The sequence below is a fragment of the Pogoniulus pusillus genome, chromosome Z, assembly GCF_015220805.1.
Source record: "Pogoniulus pusillus isolate bPogPus1 chromosome Z, bPogPus1.pri, whole genome shotgun sequence".
Classification (NCBI taxonomy): Eukaryota; Metazoa; Chordata; class Aves; order Piciformes; family Lybiidae; genus Pogoniulus; species Pogoniulus pusillus.
The window spans coordinates 90,806,162-90,825,167 of record NC_087309.1 but is presented as its reverse complement, the minus strand read 5'-3'; the positions used below and the strand labels follow the sequence as shown (position 1 = coordinate 90,825,167).

General features: G+C 40.9%; 1 protein-coding gene across 2 annotated transcripts; it reads right to left on the bottom strand.

The window, feature by feature from the left end:
* Positions 1-668: 668 nt before the first annotated feature.
* On the bottom strand, positions 669-18,085 carry SLC25A46 (solute carrier family 25 member 46). 2 transcript variants are annotated; one of them, XM_064176722.1, is made up of 8 exons: positions 17,493-18,081; positions 14,669-14,711; positions 12,012-12,069; positions 11,456-11,533; positions 10,003-10,103; positions 7,136-7,192; positions 6,675-6,732; positions 669-2,739 (listed from the first exon to the last, which is right to left on the bottom strand). In XM_064176722.1, the coding sequence occupies exons 1-8, from the start codon at positions 17,743-17,745 to the stop codon at positions 2,161-2,163; spliced, it is 1,227 nt and encodes a 408-aa protein (XP_064032792.1). In that variant the 5' UTR covers positions 17,746-18,081; the 3' UTR covers positions 669-2,160. The 2 variants fall into 2 exon arrangements, with proteins under 2 accessions (XP_064032792.1, XP_064032793.1); XM_064176723.1 differs by lacking the exon at positions 7,136-7,192 and having other exon boundaries at positions 17,493-18,085.
* Positions 18,086-19,006: the final 921 nt, after the last annotated feature.

Here is a 19,006-nt window from a genome sequence, read left to right as displayed (position 1 = left end):
TGCTTTAAGCTGTCAGCATCCTTAACAGCTCTGAGACTCTTGCACAGAATAGAACCGTAAAACTCTCAGTAATAAAAGCAAAAGTGTTTGACGCAGTCAGGAATGTTTGACACAGTAATCCATTATAGTATCTAGTGCTGTTCTGAGAACTCACTGTCTTGCCTCTTGCAGGCACATTCTTCCATTTTGTGGCAAACTGCTTTCCTTATTTTATTACAATATAAGTGGCCTCAGTAAAATGTAACACCCTTGAAAAGGCTGGGTTTATGTATTAAAAGTTGGAATTAGAAACTTGATGGACAAGGGCCTACACAACCAGGTATGGTGTCAATGTTGTCTTTAACCGGAAGGAGGCACTAGTCAACCTAACAAAAAACTTCAAAAATATAAAAGAATTGAATCTTTTACCCAAGCTCTTGCATGTAGTTTCATTCAATGTTCCTGCATTTATGAAAGTTGAGAAACTTATAAAAAAACACTCTTAAGTCTGTACAATAAAATACAACACACAAATCAGAGTTTCTTCACATGCCTGTTAGTAGAGCATAAGACTCTTAATCTCAAGGTCATGGGTTTGAGCCCCACATTGGGTGCCAAAATAAAGACGTGATGGTTTGAGTGTTACTCACTCCCCACACTTAAAAGAAATCACCCAGACTGGACTCAGCTGATCTGAAAACTGAATGAAGCTTTATACTTACAGCTTAGCACAATATACAAGCAGGTATTTACAATATATACAGCAATATACAAGGTAAAAAGTAATGCAGAAACACAACAGCCCTCCCAGAAACCAGATTCCCCAGGAGGGGCTCCCAACCACCCTTCCACCTTCTTCCCACCTCTCTACCTTACCCCAGACTTTGCCTTACATTCAAGGTGAGTTTGGATGCTTAGACAGGGCGGTTAGGAAGCAGATGGATTAGAGAGCAAGTTAGGTTAGAGAGTGAAGTGCAGCCCAAAAGCCAGAGAGCAAAATAAAATAGAGTGATTTTTCATTTTATTTCATTGGTTCCATTCTACACACTGAATTTAACAATATTTCAAAATAAAACCAGCTCTCAAAATCACTGTACTTTCAACAACTAACATTTAAAATACTATGAGTTAGAGTAACAGCAAAGTAGACCTGCAAATGATTTAAAGCCAGCATTTATGAACAGCAACTTCTTTTATTATTTTCCCAGGACTACTTTCCATGAGTGACAACTACTACACAATGATTAATGCTGAAAATGCACAACAATTTACAGTAGTCACAAAGTGAAAAAGTGTGAAAAAGGCAGCAGCTCCACATGTTTATTTGCTAAAAATCCTCTACAACTTTCACGGTATTTACTGACTAAACCAAGGACTATGTTATTTTGAATGATCAGAACTCATTTTCAGACCAAAAGTCTGGATTTATTAAGGGAAAAGGACAAAGCAAACTACTGCATACAGACCTTAATTCTGCTCCACAGAATACCTAATCCAGCAGAGACATCACACATCTTATCAGTGATAAACAGTAGATACTTGTGTACATATCCCTCTATCAAAAGAGAAACAGCCAAATAGTAATTTAGACTTTCTATGCTCTTTGAAGATTGATACTACATGTTTGCAAAATTCTTCTACAGCAGAGTAAAACCTTGAAGTTGTGTGGAAAGTAGACTAAAAATGGCACTTACACATGCACACATCAGTTTCTAATTTGTTATATTCACACATTTAAGTTATTGTAAGCTTTGAAAACTGCAAGAGAGCCAAACAGGCATTCTGTGCAACTGCCAAATTCAAAGTTTTGTTACTTGTATGAAGCAAGATTTCCCTGTCATCTTCTGCCACTGTGCAGCAAAATAAGAATTCTTCCATGTACTTGTAAACTGTGACATTTATGTCTACTTAACTTTACAGTTTCTATTTTACTCTCAACTCCAGTTGAGAGGAGTTGAAAACATCCCCTTCTGTGTGATTACATATTATATTTGTGCCTATAGCTTTAAATTTAAACAGTACTTTAATTACACTTAGGAATCTATATCCCCAATTTTAAAACAAGTTCTTGACAGTGTAAGAAGAATCCAGAGGAGACTCTTCTGACTTAATTTTGTAAGCTATTTTAAACAATTACCTAAGCCTATCATGACCACCATGCTAAATCCACACCTGAACAGATTAAGAAACATTTTGAAGCAGTGTTGAGTAAATTATTTTTGTAAGCTGTAGAACTGCCACATGTAAAGTATACTGTACTATAATAGCCCCGAACCCTTTATAAAAGCCTAGCATTCCTTCTTCTCTTTGTATGGTATTTACACAGTCTCTCATTCCCTCATACTGAGTATTGATTGGAAGCACTTCATAGCCTAGGTCTGTATTGTCAATTATTGTACGTGTCCCTTGAATATGAAGGCGATGTAAAACTGTCTCTAGTGGATAAAGCAAGACATCAGCACAAAGGCTAGCAGCAAAACTAGCAAGAAGTTCTGGAAAATATGCATCCAGCATGCTCTGCACAGAAGTGGAGCTCTCAGTTGTAAGATTGTGGGAACGGTCCCTTTTCAGAACAAACAAAACCAGCTTCTGGATGATGGAACTGATGACGTAGTGAAGAACTCCATGTAGAGCAGTTGGGAAAGTCAAGACCATAAGAGGAAGGAGACGCTTGCTGTGGGGTACTCCCATACCCACAACTCTGCCGATTCCCTCTTTCACGCAGTCCAGGATACCAGGATTATCTCGAATTATTTCACTCTATAAGCCCAAAGGAATAGTTACAATTTGTGCTGCACAAGTCACAACCATTCTGACATCCACTCAGACACTACTGAACTTTTGCATGCTATTTTATCTTCACAGGTATATTGTTACAAATTCTTTGCTCTAGACCTCAATAGCATTCTAGCAAAGTTGCTTTAAAAAAAAACAACCAAAGAACCCATTTTAAGCAATCTTTATTTAATGTACATTTTATGTACATTCCAGTTATTTGAGTTGCTACCAAAGAAATAAAACTTTCAGACCACTTTCTGGAAGTATCAGTCTCCAAAATAGTCATGTAGTGAAAATGCCTACTTGCTGAGCAAGATGCTAAGAAACTAAAATCAAAATTACCAAAATCATAATTTATTTATGACCATTAAAATAATTTACTAGTATTTAATAAAAGTATTTTTCTTTCAGAACTATTACTCTAGTCTTTAATATTGAATGTGTATAATAAAGACTTCCACAATTAAAGCTGAGTTTTTATGAATAGGTTCAGCTCTGAACATTTCCATCCTATTCTGCACCTAAAGCTGCACTCTATCCATTCTGCCTCTTAGAAATGAGATAATTATTTTGTTCATGTAGTGAAAACAAAGCATTCACTTCCTAATTATTTAATCCATTCTACTCCACCTATGACTCAAGGATTAAGCTAAAGGCATTACTGTCCCATCTAATGCTTATACAAACTTAAGAGTTTTATCATCTCTGTTGCATCAAAAATTCAGGATTTGAGAACTCTCCTCAGTTGCCCATGTCTCCTCATGCCAGGATAAACCACTAGAACATTCCTCAGTACACTGGGGAAGGACTAACAGCCTGCAAAGTCTTCATGGTCAGTCTGTATAGAAGAAAAACTAATTCAAATATTTGAGAATATAATATTGTTCCAGGCATTAAGGACAAGTAACACATCAGAGCCCCTACCAAATCCTCTGCTTCTCCATTTCATTACAGTCATTGCAATTAATAACTGTACTTGCTTTTGGTAAATACATCATTTGAAAAGTGAAAGACAAAACCAGTAATGTCACAGCTGTAAGTTTTTAACATTTACAGTTATTTTGATGAAATAAATTTACTTGGGTGAACCATACTATAGGTTGAACCATACTATCAGAAATTAGATACTGTCAATATAAAACTGTTAGCAACAAATCCCACGGTCTTCGATAGTTAAATGGCACTGCTCTTTTGCAGCACAGGAATACAATGTAAACCTGATAAGTCAAGTTGCCTCTCTGCAGTGATGAATACATCATAAACAGTACTTTCACAAATAATAACTACCTCTGTTGTATTTCTAATAAGAAAACTTGTGATGACCTTTTCAAGAACAAGACATTTCATACAGCAGTAAAATACTTGAACACAGATGAACCTACTAAGAGTAAATCCCCCTCATATCCCAGCGCTTTATTTACAGCTTGTCTAAAAGGCTGGGGATGATGTTGGTTCATCTTTCCAATTGTTTTCCTATTAAGCTGTCTCTAGTAAATAAAAAAATGTTTGCAAACAGAGGACAGGCTTCTAAATCATGTGCTCTTTTATAATTTATTAATATGTTTCCAAGTCCCACAACACAGGTAACATCCTTTCAAACAAAACACAAGGAGGAAGACATCTCAATAAAACATTTCATTTCATGGCCTGCTACGAACTCAAAAATGAATAGTATTTTACCACCATTTCTAGGTCCAGGATTACAGCATGCCCAGGGTAAAGTCATTCCCCAGGACATTAACAGTTCAAGCCAGTTTCCCAGTATGAGGCAAGCTAAATCTTCCCAAGGCTTCCACAAACTTAAGAGATTCACTCAGGTGGATTTATAGAACATTATTTTCAAAATAATTCAACATGAGAGGAAGAGTGTTTCCTAAATGGAGAGTGAACTTGAATTTATTGCTGGGAGTTCATCTACATGCACTTATGGACAGACATTTGATCTCACCTGTCCTGTTAGTCTGTAACATGGCCATTTTAGAACAGCTTTCCTAGTACTTTCTGGCTCCTTTAAGTTTCAGTCCTCTGCACAAAGCAGAATCCTGCCTCTGAAGTGCATGTCGAAACTAAGAAATTGTAGAAGTCACCCTTATATGCTGCTCCTCCTCAGAAAAAGCACCATTTTGTAGGCATACATCAGCAGTTGAACTGTAGGTTTAGACATGTGGATCCAAATCAGTCTTCGAGTACTTAAAATTTGCTTACGTTACTGTGAGAGTCTGATCCTCTCTCTTGTTAATCAACAAAGATAAAGATTGCATCGTCCCTCCTTAATCAACGAAGATTGCATCATCTCTCCTTAATCTTGTTACTTCTGGGACTCAGACTCGGTGCTTGGCCCAAAAGCTCAGAGATGCAAATCAACAGACAATACCTTTGAAACTCCTAGACCTCACCCTGGCTGGACTGCCCAGGAAGCCTCCACCTTATCTCAGCTGCCCCCAAGGGCTGTGTATGCAGGGTGTGGACAGGTGTAGCCGAGAGAGGGCGGAGGCCCTCCCCCCGGCGACGCCGGACCCCTGCGAATGTGTGAGAATGCACAGGAAGATGCCCTGGGGGGGCTGCAGCTGGACACTGAGCAGAAAACTGTATAAAAAGGCAGGAGAAAGGCCTGCCAAAGTGTGGCATCCCCACCAGACCAAGCGTGGTATCCCCACCGCACCACCAGTGGCATCACCAGCAGAGTGTGGCCTTCCCAGCGGACCACCATTCCCACCGGACCAAGAGTGACATCTCCACCGGACCACCGAGGGCAGACCATCACCAGACCACCACAGCTGCACACCACCTGAAGAATCTCTGACAAACTCCGCAGAAGATCATCCCTGGGCCACGCACCCGTCTCTCTCTCACTCCTTCATCTGCGACTGAGGGTAATATGCTCACAGCCTTTTCCCCTTCCCTGCTCCTTCTTTTCTTCTCCATCGATCTCTTTATCTTTCTCTCTCCCCCTTCTCCCCTCTCTCCCTCTGTTCTGATCTTTCTCTCTCCCCCTTCTCCCTTCTCTCTCTCCGTTTTGCCCAACCTTATCCTTTAATAAACAGTTTCATGGTGATATCTGGTCTCGTTTGCACCTTAATTTCACAACACGGAATCCAGAAGAACTGGTCTAGCTCCTCTGGACAGAGATACTGTTAATCTCTGCTCCTCCGGACCTTGACAGTTACAAAAGAGAATTACTACAACTAAATGACATGAAAGAGACTACGCTGCACCACCCTTCACATGAGAGCTCTCTTTAGAGTAAGTGTTCATTAAGATCAACTCATTATATGAAGATAGCTGGAAGTACTACCCTAGATCACTTCAGCATAGCTAAAACCTGTCTCTTTTTCCAGAGAGATGCAACAGCTCACTGAAAAACAATCTGCAATACAGTGCTCTGGGTTAATCTGTATGGCTAAAGAAACTGTATGCTAAGTGACTGGTCTAGGCATTTATTTTCACGGCTAAGGAAGAACTAGATGAAATTTAACAGTAAAAACTTGACTGTGTGAAAGTAGCAGAGTCCAGTATTTCATCAAGAAAAAGCTTAATTGCTGGAAAACCTTTATAGTTGTCACAGGGGAAGAGCTCACTGCAACAATTCACCTAGTGAGCCTCTAAAATTTTAAATGACAAAACTTCTTATGGTTCATCTGGCAGAATACATAGATGTATCTCATACACATTTTGTATACAATATATTCCAACTATCTACATTAAATGTCCTTTCTAATTCTTGACTTGGACTTAAACAGTAAAACTAATATAGCCATCACAGTAAATACTTTTTATCTCTATTACTAAATCCTACAACCTCAAGCAAAACAAAAGGTAACTATTGCAATGAAAACATGAATGATACACTCACTTCTGTATATAACCTAATCTATAAAATTAGTAAGGGTGATTGTTGTAAAAAAAATGCAAGTTACCTGTACAGTTTCAATCAGGCTTGCAGAATAAAAAGGCATTGCTATCACATGTGTTAAACTGCAAACATAAACAGAGTAAGAATTAAAGTCACATCAATACTACTTTAGACAAACCTGGAACTTGAAATTATCTATCAAGTCATGTCTGACAGAAAATCAACAAATGACAACTCAACTATTAAATGCACATCAGTAAATTCAGATAATCCTTAGTCTGCAGTTTAATTCTATTTCCCTGTGAACAGATTGATTCGGGTCTCACAAATATCACAATTTAATAATATGATCTTTAAATCAGTCAGGTACATAGGAATGCAATAAGAGAAGATGAACAGTGAAAGTACACGGTCAAGATGGCTCAAAAAAACTAATTTCACAATTACTATCAGCATTCTGTGAAGTAACCACAGCTGCAGATTAAACTACTAAATATATGTATTATATACAAATGCTTTACTTACCCTTTAAGTAGAAGGTGTCCACCTATTTGCTTGAGGTTCCATTTATGAGAAAGCTCCCTTAAAAAAAAAATAAAAATCTAAACCTTACTGTGGAGAACATGCTCTTATCAAGCATTTTCTTCCATGAGTGTGAACATTCATTTTTCATACTGATTGGTTTTGGTTAAGGATTTTACCATAGAATCATAAAATCAGTCAGGGTTGGTGATCACAAGGATCACCCAGTTCAAACCCCCCTGCCATGGGCAGGGACACCCTACCCTAGATCAGGCTGGCCAGAGCCTCATCCAGCCTGGCCTTAAACATTTCCAGGGAGGGGGGCTCAACCACCTCTCTGGGAAACCCATTCCAGGGTCTCGCCACTCTCATGGTGAAGAAATTCCTCCTCACATCCAGCCTGAACCTACGCAGGTCCAGCTTTGCTCAATTCCCCCTAGTCCTGTCACTACCTGATATCCTAAAAAGTCCCTTTCCAGCTTTTTTGTAGGCCCCCTTCAGATACTGGAAGGCAACAATAAGGTCACCTCAGAGCCTCCTCTTCTCCAGACTGAACAGCCCCAACTCTTTCAGGCTGTCCTCATAGGAGAGGTGCTCCAGCCCTCTGATCATCCCCATGGCCCTTCTTGGGACATGCTCCAGCATGTCCACATCCCTCTTGTAATAGGGGCTCCAGAACTGGATGCAGTACTCCAGGTGGGGTCTCACCAGAGCAGAGTAGAGGAGGAGAATTACCTCCCTCGACATGCTGGCCACATTTCTCCTGATGCAGCCCAAGATCTGGTTGGCCCTGTGGGCTGCAAGTGCACACTGGTGGCTTATACTGAGCTTCTCGTCCACCAGCACCCCAAAGACCCTCTCCTCAGGGCAGATCAGTGACACATATAATAAATCATTCTTAACTTTCAGAAGTTATTTGGGCTTGAAAGATATTCTGTCAAAGAAACTTTCAATTAAGTACCAACTCTTAATGCCATTTTCAAGGAATACTGGATTATTTTTACATTTTTCCATGCACATTTGTGATTAGCTTCTGTTTTGGTTATGCTTCTTCTGTTCTTTGATGTTACATTCACCAACATGCTGTTTCTTTCCTGAAAACCTAAATGACATTCTGACACAGACAAAACCAAATCAAGTACAAAAGATCAGACTAGATGCTCCATAGTAGTTTGTACAGTATTATGTCAAGTCTTACTTATGACCAGTTTTCAATGTATACTGGTAGAACAAAAACCCCATGTATTTAACACAAAAGTGACTTCCAAAAAATCCCTTTTAAGTAGTATTTTCTAGTTACACATTTCAAAATGTGAAGAGTAAACAGGAACTTGACAGAAAATTTAGTACCACCTTGCTCAAGAGAACATTTAAATAACAAATGGATCTACCACACTTTGGCAAATACTCAAACTATGAGGTAAAGATATTTCTGTCTGAAACACTGGACACCTTAGGCTATGCATTTTTAATAACAAGTTAAAAAGTGTTGAGCTTCAATTCTTGTTCAGTAGTGGCAGTCACCGTTTGCAGTTCTAGCAACTAATCTGAGAAAGCAAACTTTTTGCCCTTTCTGAAGGACTGTGTGCTATTATTTAGCTACCACTTTCTTAAAAACATAGGTCAGTCACTAAAGAGGAAAGGAATATCATTTACCATCATCACTTGGATCACATCTGCCAAGGTATAACTTTTAAAATATGCAGAAAATGAGACCAGCCAAACTCAAGTGTGAAAGCCTGACCTGCCAAGCCAATTCACTAGGTTCCAACAACTGCAGAGTAAATTTGTCTAGTATGGAAGAAAAGTCATCTTGCCACAAAAGCATTAACACTCATTTCTGGTCCCCTCTCCTGAAACAGAAGGATCTTTCAGGATGCTATGATACAGAATTGAAATTGATATCTCACTACTTTGTGTCCTTTGGGGCCTGATAATGTAGGTAAGTAACATTTTAAATCAAATTTGTTGGCACTGCTATAACCTACCTGTGACAGCACAAACATGCATGCTACCATTAAAAAGCAGGAGAAAATCCAGTAAAAAACTGCATAGAGTGCTACATGTACAAGACAACCATTGTAGTCAGATCACTTTCCCAACTCTGTTAATTTCATGACTGCATATATACTGTGTTGAACAAGTTGCAGGTAGTGCTGAAAAAGTGCTACCAGAAAAGACTGGTTTTTTCTGGCAGCAGCACCAGCTGACTCCTCCAACTACTGAACAATTGATGCACAAGAAGAAAATGCTTGCTCATTTTAGACAAAAATCAGAACCATGAAAACATGAACACTGTATCACATGTCATGTGATATAAGAATATTGAATAATGTACAAAGAGTTGATGGTAAAGGAGGACAGAAAACAAAGCTGACAGCCGCACAGACTTGCTTATGTACCCTTCTTATTTATTAACATAGGCCATTCTGTTCTCTGGTCTATCAAAGACAGCAAAGATGTTCAGCGGGATGTCAGTGTAGCTCATTAGCTCTAAGTTTTCTGCATTTAGATTAATGAAACTAGAACTTTTGACTTCACACCTGGCATTTGCTCGTATCACACAATACAACACAAAATATAAAAAAGAAACTTAGGAATTTTTCTACTAACAGTGGAATTATACTGAAGACCAATTTGCTTCACTTATCTCTATACTCAGATAGCAGACATACCAAACATAGGAAGCTCCTGTAATGAGCCTCTCACTCTTCAATAATTACAAGGTTGTTTTTTCCAAGACAATCCCATTGTGCTGAAAACACATTTAGTGTCTTGACTGATTTAACCAAATTTCAAACAGCCTTGATATCAGTATGTCAACACCCAGTGTTAGCTTGTTAGAAGTCATAAAAAGAACCATGCAATACCGTGGTAAAGGTGTGAATTCACTGATGATGCCTTCTGTTCCCAGTGTTATGCCCTGAACAATGAAAGTGCTGCCCATTCCTTTCCAGAGAGCTCTTGGACCCTGTGTTTTGAAATATACATTATATTTCGTTTAACATAAAACTCAAAATATTACCTACTGTTACAGTATTTCAGCAACTTCAGACTGCACAGGGCTACAACTTTACCATTAAACTCCACTAAGACCAGAGGACAATTAACTTCAATGATGAAGAAAGGTTTGGTGGGTTTTTTCCATCATTTCAAGCAGTTGTCAACAATTTGAAGTACCTCTCACTGTATTATAAATTTAACATTATTTTCTACAGACAAAATGTGCCTGAGATGTTTAAAGTACGTCCCTTAGAAATCCAGGAAGCTTGAAAGAAATTAGTTCCAAGCGTCTTTTCTACATAGAATCACTTGGTTTGAAAAGACCCTAAGATCAAGTCTATCTATAATGTAGCATCTCCCTGTATACAACTGTTAGACCATGTCTCTAAGCTCCTCATCCAAATGTCTTTTAACACCTCCAGGGATGGTGACTCCGCTACTTCTCTCAGCAGCCTGTTCCAGTGCCTTATGACACTTTAAGTGAAGAAATTTGTCCTAATACTGAACCTAATCCCACCATGGCGCAACTTGAGACCATTTCCTCATCTTACCACTTGTTACCTGGGAGAATAGCCGGTCTCCATCTCACTACAACCTCCTTTTGTGTAGTTGCAAAGAGAAATGAGGCCTCCTTTCAGCCTCCTCTTTTCCAGGCTCAACCCTAGCTCCCTCACCCACTCCACACAGGACTTAAGTTTAAGACCCCTCACTAGTCTTGTTGCCTTTCTCTGGACCAGCACCTAAATTTCCTTGTTGTAGTAAGGGGCCCAAAACTGAACATAGTACTCGAGGCATGGCCTCACCAGTAGTAAGCAAAGAGACACAATCACTTTTTTACTCCTAGCCACGCTACTTCTGATACAGGCCAACAAGCTATTGGACTTGATGGCCACTTGAGCAAACTACTGTCTCATATTCAGCCAGCTGTCAATCAGTGTCCCTCTCTGCCAAGTTACTTTCAAGCCACTCTTCCCAAAATCTGAAGCACTGCATGAGTTTCCTGTGATCCAGGTACAGCACATGGCACTTGTTGAAGGCGATACACTTAGCCTCAGCCCATCAATCCAGCCTATCCAGATGCCTCTGCAGAGGCTTTCCTCACCTCCAAGAGATGGACATTCTGCAAATGTTCCCTAGTACATACTACTTAAAGAAAATTTACATTGGTCTTGAAACATTTGTGCCACCATAATAATAACAAACCTTTACAATGGCCATGTTTTTAACCGCTAGCCAAATAAAGAGTTAAAGATGCCTATGTACATAAATGCAATGTACATATATTTACTGCTCAAATATGGCCTTGTATCAAGTACTGACCTGTGTCTTATTGATGCTGTACATAATATTGACAACAGTAAATGGAGTGAGATGGTAATTCCGAGCATGATAGTTAACCTGTTAAAAATATAAATAACGGTAATTTAATAAACACTTTCAGATGTTACAACTCTAAAGGAAAAACTACTTCCAAAATTAGGACCTTATATCTCTGAAGTGATCAAAATATGAATCAATTATCACTGAAATGTACAAAAATAATCAGAACTTATAAGTTTACATATGCTGAAAATGTAAACCATAAACCCAGCATAAACCAGAAATTACTAAAAACAAAGCATTCTGCTTTTCTGAAAGTTGCTATGCAGACATTGAAACAAGATACAATTAATTTTCCACTGTCCAAACAAAAATGAAGACATTGAAGGTAACTTGTACTTTGGAATGTAAAAAAGTAAGACAAATAAAATATGTTAGCTTAGCAGCATCTCCCTAAGAATTCTAATGCAGCATCCCTACACTCTATGTAATATTAAAATATGGAAATCATAGTATGCACCATCTCAGACTGAAAAAAGTAATATAGAAAACATACCTGACACTGACGACGTACAACAATGCAAGGATGTGCCAGTACATTTTCTGTAAACAGGCTTTAAAAGAAAAGCATATTTATGTATTAGAAAAGGCTTGTGATTTTTCTCTAATAACATCAAATCAGTATTTTAAAAAAATGTACAATATCTAGTGAATTAATTAAGTATTTTGTATGGCTACCTAGTAGACTGCCAATACTATAAAGCAGCAAGTGTCAAAAAAAAACTGATGTGTACATTCACTATGAAAAATCCCATACATGTATTTACAGTATATATGTATTTTTACAACACAAAACAAGGCACAAAATTTATTTAACTTTTCCTTTGCAAATTATAAGGAAATAAACCAGGCCAGAGTCAAAATTACCAAAGGAATGGTTTCCAGCTTTATGTTAATTCCACATTTCACTTTATTAATCAAGGTTCTCTTTGGCAGGGCTGGAAAATGCTACTGCTCAAAACCAACTCTTGTTCCACCCCCAGAAATGGTAGTTTGGTCAAACTAGAGAAAGTTCTCTTAGTTCAGAGTCAGGATTTCTGGTCACAGACACAGAAAAAGCTTTTAATTTAATTTCAAACTGCTTGTCATCACTGTACTTAGCTCTATGGGATTCAAACCTGAGTGTCTTGGGTTCTAATCCAAATTCCCAGAGACTCTAATAAATTTGATAGACCCAATAACAATTTGTAGTGTGCCCTCCCCTCTTCCCCCTTCTTTCCCAAAGGAAGGGATTAGATATAGGGAGAGAGAGAGGTAAAAACACCCGAATATATCAATCTCACTTGATTTGGAAATTAAAAGGAAAAATTTAACAATAACTTAGAAAGGTATTGGAGGTAGGGAAGTTTACAAAGGATAGGGAAGGGAAAATAGCAAAATACAAAAGGCATAAATACAACCCGAGTGGTGTGATGGTGGTTTTGTCTGTCTGGTGTCTGCCACGTGGTGTGCTGGTATGCAGGCAGAGATGTGTGGAGTGTGGTGAGAGAGAGAGAGAGAGAGAGGGGCGGGGGGAGTGGGCTAACCATCACCTGGTGGTGTGACCCACCCCTGGGGAGGGGTCAAGACCCCTAGGGTCAGGTTCAGGGTTACTCCCCCTGGAGTGTTAACCCTATACCCTGAGATAGGGATTAGAAAAGCAAAACCTTTGGGCTTCATCTAAGCATCCCAAATAATAGCTCTGACCACCAACCTTAATAATTATCTAAGGTAGTCTCTCGTGGGTATTTTACTCTGTATAAACAAATATTAACTGGCACAGGAAAAAACACAGGCTTGCAGTTTCTTAACTGTTAAGCTAATCGGTAGTTTGCTACTACCACAATCATACAGTGCTGACTAGGTCTGGATTTCTTTCCCGAAAATCACATGCTCAAAGTCCTAATTGCCATGATGCTTAGAGCATAGAAAACTTGTCAGGCTTGACTACCTCTCTGCTCCTGAAGATTAGTATGTTCTTTCCCTATGGCTCCATTCCACTTCTGAGCTCATTCAGAATGATGAGGCTGGAAAAAGTGCAACTCTTTACGTGTTTGAGAGGGCTAGTTCTTTTCTCTCCACTCCAACTCTGCTTTAGCAAGGCCTCGTCAAGGGGTTTGAACGAGCAACCTGATCGAATGCAAAGGAAGCAGTAGAAGAGTGACAGTTCCATGACATAGGATGACTTAATTTATACAACTCATTACTTGCCACAAATGGTCATTCCTAGTCCTTCTTTATCCCTATCCTCTGGTCCAGTGAGCTGGCATCTGCTGGCTTTCACAGCTCCAAAGTAAATCAACCTAACTTAAACAGCAAAAAATAATCAAACTCTTTCACTGCCTTTGTCCTCCATTTTAGTGAGTCTAACTGCTTAAAAGAAGTTCTGATAAACAAGGGTGATAATGGGGTATGACGCTGGAAAGGTTGGTGGTCAAGTAAAAGGTCCTCCTCTTTAAGAGGAAGTGCAGTATAGGAACTTCAACTGATAGAGCTCTGAAGAGAGACATGCTCTTCTCTGAGCAGCTTCACATTCAGGTCAACAAGGAGCAGAACTTTTTCCAGTCACTTTTCAAGGCCACCCTTTCACAAGTTTCAGCAGTAAGCCAGCCAACTTCATTAGGTGACTGTGACTGAGCATCCTAGAAAAACCCTTACACTTAACAAGCTTAACATAATCTTCAAGCTTAAGTTGTCAAAGTCCACTATTTCCTCAAAAACACTGTCAATAATCAGTATCAACACAACAAAGAATAAAATGGTTATCAGACCACTTGTATAGATTAATGCTACTATTTCAGAGTATTTTGATAATACAGTTCAACACATTTTCAGCTTCTTAGGAACCATTTCCTTGCCTGAAAATATAAGTAAAAGTGGCAAATGTGCAGAGTTTTCTGCTGATATTTTCAGATTGCTTTGATAGGGTATACATACCTTGGGCATACAGTACAAAAAATGCTTCTTGTGTTCACTGCTGTTTAAGTAACTTTGAGGAATATTTCAGTTAACAGGAACTGAAACCTACATGGACTTGAGGTAGCAGGCTTCTACTTTTAATTGTGTTAAGTCTACTGGCGTACAGACACAACACATTAAGTGTACATCTGGGATCATAACATAGCTATAGCTTTACTACTTCATAATCACTGGAAATTAATATGCAACTCTTACCTTGCAAGGCCAATACCAAAGCCTGCAAATCTGTTCAACTGCTCTGAAACAAATAAAAATAGATTTTACAGCAGTGACAAAAGCAAAGTGGGAGAAAATGCCATGCAAAAAAATCTGAAAAACACTTTATACTGTACTTACTTCAGAAAGTAACATGCACTAAACACTTATGGCAACTCAGCAAGAGAGGATATTAAATAAAAAATACTCCCTCAAGAATATTTACCCTTTGGACTGCATCTGTATTTGTACATACTTTTACAACAAAATTGTATTTGTCTTTAAACAGATAGAGGGGATAAAAAAAGAGAAAAGTAAACCACAATATCATAGTATCTAAGAAATCTAGATCAGGCCAATCACTGAACAAGTTTGCCTGCATGACAGTTTAGATAATTCTGAAATTCAGAAAACTGAACTTAATTTTAAAACAAAAACAGTAAAAAGAACAAAACTCTTGGAACAAAAGTAGCACAAAACACCATCAAGAATATAACAAAGATGATGTAAATTTTCAAGTAGGTTGCTTACCTCCACTCCCCTGCAAAAAATCAGTTATTAATGTTAAAATTACAGAAAGAGTAATCACAGAAACATGCAAAAAAACACCCTCAGGATGAAGTCAAATTGATAATCCTACTCTACAAGGTTCACTCCTGAACTATATCCCAGGCACCACATCCAAACGACCTTTAAACACATTTTTTAAACACAAAACCATCTGCCTGGGCAGCCCATGCCAATGTGTGACCACTCTTTCTGTGAAAAACTTGGTCCTGATGCCCAGCCTAAACCTAGCCATTCACAGTTTAAGGCTGTTCCCTCTTGTTCTATGACTTATTACCCCTGAGAAAAGACCAGCACTATCCCTTCTACAATGTCCTTTCAGGTAGTTGTAGAGAACAACGAGGCCTCCCCTCAGTCTCTTCTTTTTCAAAATGAACAGCCCCAGCTCCCTCAGTCACTCTTCAAAAGATTCTTCAGGCCTTTCACCAGCTTCACTGCCCTCCTCTGCACTTGCTCTAGCACGTGCCATCTCTCTTAACGGGTATGTCTATTGTCTGCTACCAGACAAAAAAATAATACTTACACATTATTGTTCTGATAATTCCAGTTTATCAGGAGAGATGTTTAAGGGCATTAGAGTGTAAAGAACTGGAAGTAAATGGTCAGCCTTATAATCTAGAGGGTGCATGCAGCCTGTAATTACCACAGATAATGCCAGGAACTTCAGTGGAGCTCCACACAGACGTGGCAGCCCTCCCAAAGGGAGTAAGACTCTACATCTGCACAAGCTGGATGCAGTGATACACTAACTCCTTATCAGTCACCCAAAAACCAGCAACAACATACTGTCCATGTCAAAATGGGATAAAAACATTAGAGCCTACGTATCTAAATTAAGTAGTGCTCTAAGTAGCGCTTGCAGTGATAAAATCCAGCTACATGTTATACTGAAGACCTAAGCAAACCAGATTATAGGTTAAAACAAAGAGGTCTCATCCATTCATAACCATTAAAAATAAATTAGTAAAACACTTTGATACTAAAGGGTATATAAACTGTACTTATGAAGGTATATAAACTGTGTCCAGTTCTGGGCCCCTCAATTCAAGAAAGATGTTGAGGTGCTGGAGCATGTCCAGAGAAGGGCAACGAAGCTGGTGAGGGGCCTGGAACACAAATCCTATGAGGAGAGGTTGAGGGAACTGGGCCTGTTTAGCCTGGAGAAGAGGAGGCTCAGGGGTGATCTTATTACTGTCTACAACTACCTGAAGGGGCATTGTAGCCAGGTGGGGGTTGGCCTCTTCTCCCAGGTAACCAGCAATAAAACAAGGGGACACAGTCTCAAGTTGTGCCAGGGTAGGTATAGGCTGGATATTAGGAAGAAATTCTTCACAGAGAGAGTGATTTCCCATTGGAATGGGCTGCCCAGGGAGGTGGTGGAGGCACCGTCCCTGGGGGTCTTCAAGAAAAGACTGGATGAGGCACTTAGTGCCATGGTCTAGTTGACTGGCTAGGGCTGGGTGATAGGTTGGACCCGATGATCTTGGAGGTCTCTTCCAACCTGGTTGATTCTATGATTCTATGATTCTATGATTCTAAGGTTTTTTTCTCTGGTAATTGTGAACCTGAGCAGAGCTGAACGTAGTTGCTTTCTCAAATTGTACCAGTTCCACGATTCCTTCACATTCATGCAGGGATAACGGTTCTATTTCAGGACCTCATGCCACAATCCCTGTACTTTTAAAATGTAACAATCAAGCAGACAGATGGCACGAAGTCTGAAATACAAACCCTAAGTAACAGAGTATCCTGTTAAAACTTAACAGTACTTCCTGCCCTTACAGAACATAAGTGTCTCTGCAAGATATGGTTTACACAGACAACGGGAAGCAGGGGGTAACCACTCGGGTTTTGAAGAAGCTGCAGGGTGCCTTCAGGCACGCTCAGGCACATTTGCGTGTAATCACGGGGTAGGAAGCGGACGCTGGAGAGGAAAAGGCGCTGGCGCACGCTCTTCCTTCTAATGTTTTTTTTTTTTTCCCCTGACGCCTCAGCATCGCCAGCCCGTGGCTGCAACGCGTCTCCGAACCCGGAGCAGTGGTGAGGGCCAGCAAATGTGGGCTGTGCTCGAAGGGGCACGACCACGCCACAACAGCCCATGGCCGCCACTATCTCGCCCTTGCGTGCCTCAGCGGGTCATGGGTTAACGGGCTGCAGCGACAGCGCCCTGTAAGAGCGAGAGCTGGAGACAAGCAACCGACAAGCGTAACAGCGAGATGCCGACTGTCCCGCTGGGCCAGGCTAGGCCCTCCCTTACCGGCGCCGGAGCCGCCCGCCCCGAGACTGGGCTCCTCGTTGAGGCTCTCGCCCCTCAAGGGGGTCCCCGCCCCACACGGCGACGTCCTCTCGCCCCAGTGCAGGTTGCGGCTGCCGGGGATGTCGGGCGGGCTTGTCACCCAGTGGCCCAGTTCCGAGGCGCTGCTGAAGGGCCTTGTGCCTGGGCCCAGCTCCTCCCGGGCGCCCCCACGGTAGCCCAGGCCGTCGAAGCCTTCGGGACGCCGCGGGTGCATGGCGAAATCAAGCAAGGGGCAGGAGAAAGGATGGGTTGGTGGATGGAGGTAGGGGGCTGCGCACGGGCCGGCACCGGCCGCAGCGAAACCCTCACCCACTCTCTCCGACCACCGATTCCAGCCGCGAAGCGCTGCGCCGCAGTGTCCTGGACTCGAGCGTAAGGCCAGGTGATCGGGAAGAGGCAGAGACGGCCTGGGCCAATAGCAACCCTCCTTCCTAGCTCCGGGTGGGTCACAGTGGAAGGACGTGAGCCTGAGCTAGTGGCGAACGGTGGTAAGGGCGCACCCTACCGTTCCGGCGGGCCGACTCGGAGGCGAGCTTGCAGGAGGGCTGCGTCGTCCTATTACGGACTTAAGTTTTTATGAGGAAGGCTAAAGAGAGCCCCAGTACCTCTTGGCATGTAGAAACACCCTCTGCAAGCACACTCCCAACTGCTCTGGTAAACTCTCAGTCCAGTCGCAATCTGTGAGACCAAAGCGCAGGTGCCATCAGGCTTGCCGTACAAACTGGGTGGTGGAACTTGGGAGCTCAGGCTGCTAATTGTATTGACAGTGCCTAGAGGCCTGAGCAAAACCCCACGTGGGAGGCAGAGCAGGAGGAGTCAGAAAACAGTGTCTGACTGATGCAACTTCGCCGGTCATGTTTCCTTCTACTTCCTCCCTCGTCTCTTAATTTGAGTCCCACAAAAATTATATTTGCTGCTCTGCGGGAGGAGAAATGGGCATGAGTGGCATCATGAGTGTATCCCCTTTGCCATCCAGACAGGTTTCTGACGTGAGGCAATTTACACTATCTAAACACCTTCCTTATGTGTTTGGTGCTCTTTTAACTCTTGCTCTGAGCAGCCTGTTGAGGTCTTCTACAACTAGAGCTTAGTCTGGCTCACAGCTTGCTTTTTTATAAGGTTAAACCAGCATTAGTCCATTCAAGTCTAAATGTAGCACAGGTGGCAGAAGCCTTTCAGTGCTTTGTGTTTTACCACCATTACAGTACCATCTGGCTCTGCATAATGTGTTGGTTTCTTTGGCCCTTAAATGCTGGTTTATCAGTAGAGCTTCAAGTGTTTTCCACTACCCTGGTAAAGACCTGGCATCGGTGTTTGAAATGGGAAGAGCAAAGCCTCAGAAAGCAACTGCACATTTGTGCTAATGTAAAATAATGTCCCTGCTCCTGTGGCTTTAGGCTTGCAATTCAAAGACTTGGCCTTAGGCCTATCTGCATTTCAAAGAACAAGAATGCACAAGACATTTGTGGTTTTTT

What these genes read in the sequence shown, in the direction of transcription:
- SLC25A46 (XM_064176722.1), bottom strand. Translation starts at nt 17,745, where the DNA reads ATGCACCCGCGGCGTCCCGAAGGCTTCGACGGCCTGGGCTACCGTGGG. An exon ending in GGCGGGCGGCTCCGGCGCCG is followed by an intron (nt 14,712 to 17,492) that starts GTAAGGGAGGGC and finishes TATTTGTTTCAG; the next exon opens with AGCAGTTGAACAGATTTGCA. An exon ending in ACAGCATCAATAAGACACAG is followed by an intron (nt 10,104 to 11,455) that starts GTCAGTACTTGA and finishes TTCAAAACACAG; the next exon opens with GGTCCAAGAGCTCTCTGGAA.